The 12,162-nt window shown below is 38.3% G+C and overlaps 1 protein-coding gene across 3 annotated transcripts in view; it reads left to right on the top strand.

Moving 5' to 3' along the window:
- Window positions 1-12,162, top strand: part of rftn1b (raftlin, lipid raft linker 1b) — a 137,281-nt gene that overhangs the window by 60,799 nt on the left and 64,320 nt on the right. For 2 of the 3 annotated variants that reach the window (XM_084088753.1, XM_084088752.1), the window contains exons 4-5: window positions 5,657-5,765; window positions 10,542-10,926. In XM_084088753.1, the coding sequence (XP_083944879.1) occupies window positions 5,657-5,765; window positions 10,542-10,926 (494 nt within the window). The remainder of the gene's footprint in view (window positions 1-5,656; window positions 5,766-10,541; window positions 10,927-12,162) is intronic. The other variant, XM_084088754.1, reaches the window with a different exon arrangement.

Genomic DNA, 12,162 nt, shown 5'->3' with positions numbered 1-12,162 from the left:
GTGAGACATTCAAACTGACCAATCAGATAATTACACTTACCCCACCGTACTAAAGGTGTGACAATTCATCGACTCCCGAAGTACAAACATGTTGTACAGGCCTAGATCACTATCAGAAACGTCTGTGCCTTTAGGAACTCCAAATGGTCCTTGTGGTAGAAAGAGGGGGTGGAAACAGTAAAGCAAATATCTTTGTTCATTTAAAATATATAATATATAATATATCTTGGATTATTTTCAATCCTACAGTCTTAAAGTGACAGCAGCCTAATCTAATATTCCTGCTGTTGTCTGTCATTTAAAGGGACACTTCACCGATTAGCATTTAGCTTTGTATCAGTAGAAACCCGGTAGTATTTTCGAGTGACGTGCTTCCCCCCCTCATGTCCCCCTGAGACGAGAGATTTCTGTATTGTGTGTCTGGAAAAAAAACTCAGATGATACAAAAATCGTCATTTAGCGTCATCAGAGGCTTTTTTGTCCAGAGGCGAGAGACTACAGCCAGTAGGAGGCGCTAGTTCTGCATGTCTTCAACCCGCCCATAGGGGGATCTCACCATAGATATCATATATAAAGGCTAGATGTCTCGTGCGCGCTGCTGGCCAATGGAGGTCGACGTCCGCACGTGGCGGCCATCTTGCCACAGTGTGCTCGCTCACTCGTTTAATGGTGCATATACTTTTAAATAACCATAACTTGCTCAATTTTCTACCGATTTTCAAACGGTTTGGTTTGTTATAAACGTCAGAGATGTAGTTATGACACTGCATACATACACTGCATACATATGAATAATTATAACATACATGTTCAAGCATTCGGAATTATAGCCACGTTAATAACATTTGTAAGAAACCAAACCGTTTGTAAATCGGTCAAGATTTCAACGAGATAAGAGGATTTGTGTGCGTGCTGATCACTCACCTAATGCACAGCTTCACTGTGACAAGATGGCCGAACGGTGATGCCGGAAGTGACTGCGCCATAAGACATCTAGCGTTTATATATGATATCTATGGATCTCACGATAAAACGCCGTCTCTTCAGTTTCGGGTCGACTAGTGGCCTAGCTGTATCATTTCTCCCGATACTGCCCTCTGTAACCGGTAGGCGTGGCCTCGTAGGGCAGCAAAGCAAGTGCATTCTGGGAGTTGTAGTCTTTCATCCACATGAGCCAAAAATACATTTTCAGGCTTTTCTCAGTCTAGAAGGCACCAACTTCTGAAATAGTTTCACATTTCTACTACATAAATGACCCAATTTGAATACACATTCATCTTTCCAGCAGTGAAATATCCCTTTAATGTTAATAAAAAAACCAAAAAATTCAGCTTTAACAAAAACGAACCTATTTTTAATTTCTAAAAATCCAGTATTTTTCAGCTCCAAGATCAGCTGGAGCTCAGACATCATTTGATCACATGTAACAGTGTTTAATATTCACCGGGAGTCTCTGGATCCTGGCCCAACGCTCCCACATCAGGATTAGCTCCTGCATTTTCCCCTCCAAAACTCACTAATACAGGAGCTCCTCTGGACCTGCGCAGATGCAAACATCACAACTGTGAGCGAGCGTCGTGGGATTAGAGTCTCAAAAAGCGATTTGCTGAATGTAGCTGACTATGTTTATAATTTAAAATGTCAACTGTCAAGCCACCCATGTTCAATTTTAGTTACAGTTCCACTCCAGCGACGAGGGCGGGTGATTTATGCATCGTTTTTGGATAATTGCAGAGCACCTCGCAGGGGTACCGGTACGGACCCCGAAACCATTAAGGCCGTTATGCTTGAATAACATTATTCACGGCTCGGTAAATAAGCTGACATCAAGAAAGATGTGATACATTATTAATGCAATGATTAACGATTGGGATACATGTGTTTGATGGAAGGTTGTTGTCATGGCGATGCCACTGAATATCACTTGCAGACCCGGAATTGCTGAATCTGACAGCTAAAGTGATATTGTGATTCCTGAGGGCAAAGATAGAGACACACACACACACACACACACAAACCAAGGCGATCCACAGGCATTCGCCAACAGTGCAACCCAGCTGTGTCTAAGATGCATGTCTGAGACAAACCTTTGAGCGAACTGAATCTGAAGGAAGTGTAGATCACTGATGCTTTAAGCTTTTTATTCCCAGAAGCCGCACTCCTGTGAGGAAGCTCTTCTGTCGAAGCTACTGCTGTTTAACCCGCCGAAGGGCTTCCAAACACTGCCAGCGACTGCTAGGTGCATTAAGCCTGTTGGAAAGAAATGTAATGCCTTTTACATGAATAGTTCATCCACGATCGAGAAGTCTATATTTGCTCGGGCTCGTGCTGCTGGTGTGTTGTTCTCTGGAATCGGTATACGGTTCTTTTGCATGCAACAGTGTCTGAAAAACTCAGAAAAGAGCCAAAAGGAAGCATCAGTAATCAATATAACTGGAGCACCGCATACTGTATATTCCAGCATACAGTCGGGGATTAAACAGGGTGCGAATAAATCGATTGTTTCTCATGTGCAATGAGTTTAAATGGAAACCAACTATTCTCAGCATCACTGCGGTCACATGATCCTTCAGAAATCATTCTAATATGATGATTTGCTGCTCAAGAAACATTTATGATTATTATCAGTGTTGAAATTAAAAAATTTTTTTAAAGAAACTCATTTTTTTCAGGATTCTTTGATGAATGGAACAGCATTTATTTGTAATAGAATCTTTTGTAACATAATAAATGTCTTTACATGTCACGTTTGATCAATTTAATGCATCCTTACTGAATAAAATTATTAATTTCTTTTAAAATATTATTGACCCTAAACTTCAGGAGTCAGGTTTGCAATATGAAGTATACTCTATCTTTTGTGTGTGTGTGTGAGTTTTATCACGGGAAGAAAAGATGTATGACTACAGAATACTCAGATGGTGGGAAATTAAAAAAAGTTACATTACGAAATTAATAAACATATCAGGAGCCATGATTAATTGAAAAAAGCATGTTTTTTCTGTCTCTTATTGTTAATCACACTAAATTAACTTGTTAGATAGACAGGCCTTTCATTCTGCTGTTCATACGCTGCTCTGGTTTGTTTGTCTTCATGTCAAACCCCGACTGAAGGATACGGTCAGGAACGAGATGAATGTGTTCAGGCAGCAGATGGCCGTGTGTTGGCGGGAAGTGTGAATCCGCGCGTGTGTGTGTGTGTGTGACAGAGGTGAGTCAGGGCCCTGCTGTGCTGTGACTTTGTGGTTGGATGGAGCTCTGAGTTAGTGTGTTTCATCTCTGTCCCAAATATCACACACACACACACACACACACACACACACACGCACACACACAGAAGATGGGAGAAGACACCAGCTCACGAGGATCTCTGAGGCTTTCCTTTGGAGAGAAACAAAAACATTTTTGAGTTACAGTCATTCATAATTATAAAGACACAGTCCCGCCCATGGCTGGACTGGCCATTGGGCATACCCGGCATTTTCCCGGTGGGCCGACGTGCTTTTCGGGCCGATACATCTCATACTCATATACATAATTTATTTTTTATTTTTCAACGGCCCATAAAATTTGTACATCGGCGGCCCATTCGTTTGGTTTTGTTTTGCTTAATTGGCGGCGCTGGGTTTGTGCCGGTGTAATGCATTGGTCCAAAAAAGTCAGTGTTAGTTTTTTTTCTTTTTCTGACAGACCAGCCCATGAAACACGTAGATCAGCAGCCCATTGGTTCTTTTCTTGATTGACACTGGGCTGGCCCAATCACAACTTTAAACGAGTGAGCGAGCGTGCAGCAGTGTCAGTGTGTATCTGTCAGAATAGTCAGCGAGATGGAGAAGAAACGCAAGGAATGTGCAGAGAAATAGCGTGAAAAAATAGAACCAGGCCCTTAAAGCAGACGCTTATGTGTCAAAATATATGTTTTCTGCCCTTCATCAGCTCCTGTGATGATGATGATAGTGAGGAGGATCAGGAGAGAGATGAGAGAGTGTAGAGTCCTCGGTAAGCAGAACTACTTTCAAAACACTTCGGCCATGTCATGAGTGTAGGAACCCATAACCCAGTTACAGATTATTTCCACATCTGCATAGTTGACGATTACCGCAATTCACTAGAAATCTAATGAGAGGCGTTTGTAAACCATGTTTTCCGCCAAAATAAAAGCTTGATGCAGTTTGCGTCAAAATAAAAGATCATGTGCTTATCTCTTTCAAGTATAGAAATTGGTACAAAACTAATTATGAAAGTTTCCTTTATTTTTTAGTGCATTTGTTTTACAAAATATGGCAATTACTGTCATTGGATTAATATTATAACTATTATTATGTAGTAGGTGTAATGTAAATAGACACTGTAACTAAAAGAGGTTTGAATTTTTCTTTGTTTAATTTGCACACTGAATATGGGTTGGAGCTTTTAATTTTGAACTCTCAAAGTGCACCAGATTGATGAATTTAACATTAAAATGCACAAAATTTTCTCACCCCCCTACAAGGACCGAGGTCCACCCACCAGAGTTTTAACAAAAATCCTATAAGAAAAACTTGTATTGCTATGCTAATGCAGATTATAGCTTGTTTTAGGATTCACCACTGTGAAGTATAGTTCAACTGTATTAATAAATGTCACATTTTTACTTATTTCTTCTGTTAACTCTCACTCGTTCCTATACTCACTCATTACATGGCATTAGTGGTTTTAATGAATAGGAGTTGGTATGCATATAATTAAGGGCGTGCAAAGATGGGTGGTGTTTATGATCATAGTGGGCCGGTCTGGGCCAAAATGCCCGAGCCGATTTTTTGTCCCAGTCCAGCCCTCGTCCCGCCCCCAAACTCACGCCATTGGATGAGTCAAAACACCAGCAAATCATCATATTAGAGTGATTTCTGAAGGATCATGTGACACTGAAGACTGGAGTAATGATGCTGAAAGTTCAGCTTTGATCACAGGAATAAATTACACTTTACTATATATTCACATAGAAAACTGCTGATTTAAACTGTAATAATATTTCACACTTTTGCCGATTAAATGAATTTTTGATGGAGCCTTTGTGAGCATATTTCTTAATGTGTCTCATGCTCACCGAGTTACTTACAGTCGTCTCTGCATATTAAACTGGCATAGAAAGTATTTTAACATTGAATAAATGACGCACTTCACCTTTAACAACGCTGAGGGAAATCACCTCAGAGAGAGAGAGAGAGAGAGAGAGAGAGAGAGAGAGAGAGAGAGAGAGAAAGAGAGGGAGAGAGAGTGTGAGAGAGAGAGAATTATAGCTGCTCATTTAGAGAATATGTGTCGTTTTAGTGCTCATTTCTGTGCAAAATGTTTCCAATAATAAACCTCACGAACAGATGTTCTCCATCTCACTAACACTTTCTTTTCTTGTCGTATAATCAGTTCGCTAAAATTAACTTTTTCAAGTTTGGTCTGAGATTTATCGCTAATCTGCACCTGTTTAAGAGTTGTGTGTTTGACATTAAAACCGGTGTCTCTCTCTCTCTCTCTCTCTCTCTCTCGCCCTCTCTCTCTCTCTCTCGCCCTCTCTCTCTCTCTCTCTCTCGCCCTCACTCTCTCTCTCGCCCTCTCTCTCTCTCTCGCCCTCTCTCTCTCTCCCCTCTCTCTCTCCCGCTCTCTCTCTCTCCCTCTCCAGCTGGGAGAAGAATCCTGCAGACTTTGAGCCTTACCATCTGAAACTGGAGGAATGCATGTCTGCGGACCAGATTCCCACTACGGAACACATCCAAGGATACGTGAAGAAAGTAAGAAGCTCCTGTTTGGCTTCTTGTAGGAACACATTACCGGATCATGAATATTCAAACCTGCTCATGCATATTAAAATATTGACAAACATTTGTGCTAAAACGTACTAGTTATCAGGTCAGACCTGCTGTTTTTGACCTATAAGGTGGATATTAAATTAATAATTTAAATTATTAATAAGGTGAGCTTGCAATGCATTATGGGATTTCTGCATTGCTCATGAGATATCAACCTCAAATTTAGAACACAACTTGTTTAGATTTATGGCTTTGATTTTCTCACAGTTTTACAGTAAAACTTGTTTTGGAAAATATAGATTTCATGTAAAAAAAAAAAAAACAGTATTTTTATGCATTTTTCATAATAATAAACTTAAACTTCTGTAACTTTTTTTTTTTTGTCACCTTTAAAAAGATACCAAACTTAAGCCTGTGCTTCAAAGCATTCGATATTTTTCATTTCCAATTTAATTCTCAGGTCTATGCTCAAAAAGTGAATAAATGGATTTTAACAACAGCATGAATATTATTTTAGCACCATAAAATACAAAATATTAAATAAAAAACATTATCGGACTAAAATATAGTACACTACTTTCAATGCAATAAAAAATAATATTAAATGTGATTATTTTTGACCGCCACACGAGCAGCACCAGAGAAAAGCTCACTAGGTTTTGGAACATAGCAATTTGTTACATCTACAAAATCATAAATCAATAAGGTATATCCTTAAAACCCTGTAAGATGCTGTGCAGAATATTTCTGTAAAGCTGTTGTCTTTTTTGATGACTATGTCAGCTAATGCAAAACACCACATTCACTATGGTATTTTTATATAAATATTTGTAAGGACTAAGGAGTTGTTAAACTGGAGTAATGATGTTATATGTGACCCTGGACCACCAAACCGGTCACATGGGTCAGTTTGTTGAAATTGAGATTTATACATCACAACTTGTTTAGATTTATGGCTTTGATTTTCTCACAGTTTTAGAGTAAAACTTGTTTTGGAAAATAAATATTTCATATCAAATAAATAAAAAAACTGTATTTTTTACTTCAGTAATAATCTGTCAAGTGTCACCTTTAAAAAGAGACCAAAGACTCTGTGCTTCAAAGCATTCAATATTTTTCATTTTCTGAGGGTGCAAAAAAATCGAAACATTGAGAAAATCTCCTTTAAAGTTGTGCATTTATGTTCACGATTGTGCTGCATTCACTCACAAAAATAAATGTTTTATATATTTACAGTAGGAAATTTACAAAATATCTTCATGGATCATGATCTTTACTTAATATCCTAATGATTTTTGATTAGATCGATAATTTTGACCCATACAATGTATTGTTGGCTATTACCACAAATATACCCGTGCGACTCGAGACTGGTTTTATGATCCAGGGTCACATATTATATCAATATGAAATCAATTCATATGATATTGAATTAAATTGTGATAATATTTCACTGTTTTTACTGTATTTTTGATCAAATAAATGCAGCCTAGGCTTTTCAAGGCAGAAAAATCTTACCAATCACAAACTTTATCCCCATAAAGTGGAACAAAAGTGTCCAATCCCTCTTGGAATCACCATATAGATCCCAGACCTGTTGCGGTCCACATTCATCCGTGATTAATCGCAATGATCATCACCAATACGATCCTTCCACCCGTCACATCAAACTCGGAAATTATTCAGAGCCCGGCGAGAAAAACGGCTTCTTATCTATGCAATTTCATTTGCATCATTGTTGCAAATATAATGACAGGACTCCCGGCGTCAGCGTTCAATATGCATTAAACAATGCCACTGGAAAAGGACGGGCCTGTTCCCGGTTTAATTTCAGGGAAAATAACCTGTGTGATTCTGGTGTGGGCGAAGGCGTCAGATGGAGATAGTGGAGGCAGGCCTCAGGCTGGCCTTTATTAAAGCAGCATAATGGAAAATGGCATCATTAGCATTCCTTGACAGTTAACGATTCAATTTGGTTTGATGGGAATTCAAAGACTGGCTTCCAAACGTGAACTGACAATAAAGTGGAAGATGCTCGTGTGGTTTGGGTCAATGGTGGACCGCTGCCATTGTCATCAGCGCGTGCTAATTTCAAATAGATGATGGTGTGGAAGAAAGGAAGCCGCTTTTTGCAATATGTTGTTTTGAATCACGTTTTATTGTTAGGGTAATGTGGCATATCCATCGGTTTTAATGTTTTTACGATGAAGAGACTGGAAATGAATGAAACTACTTTCTCCAAATGAAACTTCTTACAATACGATGCAACTCAAAGCCCTCGGCGGAAGGTTTATCTGGTCGACGACAACATCATAACATTTTTTGGTAACACTTTAGTCCTTGTTACATAGTTACCGTAGTAATAACAGTAAATTATGCATAATTACATGCAACTAACCCTCAACCAAACCCTAATCCTACCCTAACCCTATAGTAAGTACATGTAGTTGCTTAATATTACTCAGTACTTAAATATATAATTACACTGTAACAATAGGCGCGTTTCCATTACAGATTTTGCGATTTTTTTCTAAATGTCGACAAAAAACTATTGCGAAATGACGGAGTTTCCATTTACCAATGTTATGCGATTAAAACTCGCGATAAGTAAAATCATTCCAAAAACCATGGCAACGGACGTTAGGTTTATGTATATCTCAGCCACTGCACTGGCCATTATTATTAATCAAAGGAGATGTGTGTGTGTTTTCCAAGCATTAATGGTGAGGAACGACCCTTATTATACCTGTGAGCGGCTCATATGAGGAGTTTCTGGGTGTTTCTCCCTCATTTCTGCTCCGAGGTCTTGATTGTGGCATTTATTTGAGGTTTAGAATCCATTATTCCTGTAATTCTTTTGTCTTTTATGAATTTAATAAAGAACTCTGTCTCGTATTCTGTCCAAACACACCGTGTCATCTACGTCAGGTGACTGTAAATGTGCAAAAACTGTTTCCATTGCAGTTTTGCAAAATATTTCTTTTTCGAATTGCCTGAAAAACCTCCTCATGCGAGCGGAAAAACTTTTTTGCGATAAATGGGAGTTTTTGAGAAACTGACGTGTTTCCATTGGGCGTATTTTCAATTCGCAATTTCAATTTGCGCAATTTGAAGGGTAATGGAAACACGGCTATTAATGACACCTTAAAATAAAGTGTAACCCATTTTTTCAAGATGTCAGTGAACTATTTTGAGAAGATCTGCTAAGTTGGACCAGGATCAAATCAGCACTACATAAAGTCAAATCCATAAATATGAAGGAATAGTAAACCATTTAGTCTCGTATTTTCCGGATATACACTAGTCTGGAATAATTGAGATTTTTTTTAATGTTTTTGAAGCATTGTCACCAAGGCTGCATTTATGTGATCAAAAACTCAGTAAAACAGTGAAATATTATTACAGTTTAAAACAGCTGTTCTCTATGTGAATATATAGTAAAGTGTAATTTATTCCTGTGATCAAAGCTGAATTTTCAGCATCATTACTCCAGTCTTCAGTGTCACATGATCCTTCAGAAATCACTCTAATATGATGATTTGCTGCACAATTATTATTGGTACTCAATTATTATAATTCTTACTATTATCAGTGTTGAAAACTGTTTTCATCAACTTTTGAACGGTACAGTGTCACGGTTTCCACAAAAATATGAAGCAGCACAACAGTTTTCAACACTGATAATAATCATAAATGTTTCATGAACAGCAAATCATCATGTGACACTGGAGTAATAGATGCTGAAATTGTTAGAAAAGTTCTTTAATATTTCACAATATTACTGTTTTCATTCAAATAAATGCAGCCAAATGCATGTTTAAAAACCACAATAGTGATAATAATATGTGAATATTCCTTGATAATTCAGAGCTGATATTCTGTCGTGTGTGTGAAGGCTTTTCATATGTTAATGGATCCGCTTACGTGATGTTTTGTTCTCAGAGCACATGTGGAAGATGGCTTAAGGATTTAAAGTTGTCCTTGGCTTTCCTTATTGTCGGCTACTGTAAACAATCGCATTGTTTGCGCAGGATCAACCAGACTAGCATGGAAATTCATGTTGGTCTAAACTGGCATTGATTTTCAGCAAACAAAATATATAGTCAAACCAAAAGTTATTCAGATATAATTTTTATATATATATATTTTTTACTAGTAGGTGCAGGACACTATAGTTCATTTATGTAAGTGAGGAGAGCAAAATAAAGTAATCTGTGTCATATTATACCCCAAAATCCCTCATACAAGTAAACATTTATAAAAATTTGGGACCAAAAATTATTCAGACCATGTTTTGCTGAAGTGTTTTTTCTTTAATTGCTAATGCTCTTTTTACACACAGACTGAACACAATGAAGCATTGCTTGGTGATTGGTTGAGCTAAACTGGTATTATCTAATTGTGTAGTTAAATTTAACAGCTGACAGATATTCAACATAATTCATGTGTGAGACAGTCTAACAGAAGGACGGACAAAACCAGTCAAATATCCACTGATCTGATAACTCTGACTTCTTTTATCACCATTTTCTAAACTATAGCGAATAAACTGTGATAATGTGAGAAATGTTGAAGGTGTCTGAATAAATGTTGGTTTGACTGTATAGTCTTACACTGTTACGCTGTTTTTTCTTCTGGAAACAAACTTTGTTGCATGTTATCTCTGTAAAGCGGCTTTGAAACAATCTGTATTGTAAAAAGCGCTGTATAAATAAAGGTGACTTGCCTTGACTTGAGTGTTTCTCTCTCTCTTCTCAGCAGATCCAGGACGCTGCGGATCAGGGCATCATGTTCGCGGGCTTCATCCAGGAGCCGGCGGGTCTTCGCCCACATGTGTCCCGACACGGAGAATCAGAGGAACCCTCTCTCTCCCTGCACTCAAGCCCCAGCTCGCTGCACGGATCCGGGCTCACGCCGAGCCCCAGTCCCCTGGAGGAGCCCGAGCCCGAGCCGGGAGACCAGAACCACGGGGGAAACGAGGGAGGAGAGCCTTCTGAAGGAGGAGGAGAAGACGATCTCTCTGTTGAGACGTCAGCCGTGTTGAAAACAGGACCTGGTGACACACAGCAACATAACAACAACGACACGGCCAAAGTCAAAGACACAACCGAGAAAGCCAGCCGGTTCACCCTGACCAAGAGCGGTGGGTTGAGCATCTTCATCCTTCGATCACAACGAAATCTCACAATGCTATTATAGGAGAATTAAAGTGCGTTTTAGGTTCGCTGTAAAATGCTGGCTAGGTCTGGGTAATGTTTTCAGCATATTTTTGATACTATAACTATAGTTTCTATATAAACTGTACACTACTCTTCAAAAGTTTGTGGTCGGTAAGATGTTTTTGATAGAAGTCTCTTATGCTCAGAAATACAGTAAAAATAGTAATATTGTGGAATTCAATGTAAAATAGTTGTTTTCTATGTGAATATATAAAGTGTAATTTATTCCTGTGATCAAAGCTGAATTTTCAGCATCATTACTCCAGTCTTCAGTGTCACATGATCCTTCAGAAATCATTCTAATATGATGATTTGATGCTCAAGAAACATTTATGTTTATTATCATCAATGATCAGATTTTTGTGGAAATCGTCAATTAGTATTATCGGCAGACAACCACACCTCTGAATAGACATTGCAAAAATTGCCTTTAGAAATCAATATTTTATTTCTATAATGTCACTAAACACTCATTATGTGTTCTTGTACGTGTAAATTGATAATTTATCAATTATTGGTCCATTTACATGTGATGTGTAGTTTGACTGTTTTTTTTTTGGTGAAACTAGTCAAAACATCCACTGTATTGGCCAAATTAAGTGCATGAAAATCACTGCGATATTAACAGTGTTGCTCAATTTTAAAGAGGTGGTTGATTATGATTTGACTTTTCTAACTTTAGTTAGTGTGTAATGTTGCTGTTTGAGCATAAACAACATCTGCAAAGTTACAGCGCTCAAAGTTCAAAGCAAAGGGAGATATTTGCTTTTAAAGAAATCGCTTTTTAAGGACTACAACAAACGGCTGGTAGAGACTACACAACACTCCTCCCGGGTTAGTGACATCACAAACCCTAAAATTTACATAAACCCCGCCCCCGGGAACACGATTTATAGATTAACATGACAGAATATGCTAATCAATGACTAGAAGATAACTACACATAAGCTACATAAATTCACCGACTAACCATTCAGAAATGTCCTGTTGCTTCTACATGTTGTCACTTATTGAGTCTCTCCATCATTGTCTGACTTTGAACATAAAAGGCTAAAAGTTTTTGAAATGTTCAGTGCATGTGTGTGTGAGGTAAAAGGACACGAGCTCTTGAAGCTCCGCCCACTGTGCCGGGAGCAGCAGCTCATTTGCATTTAAAGGGA

The sequence above is a fragment of the Abramis brama genome, assembly GCF_963993115.1.
Source record: "Abramis brama genome assembly, chromosome: 17".
Lineage (NCBI taxonomy): Eukaryota > Metazoa > Chordata > Actinopteri > Cypriniformes > Leuciscidae > Abramis > Abramis brama.
Note: the sequence above shows the minus strand (reverse complement) of the source record. Positions and strands in the feature narration are given on the sequence as shown.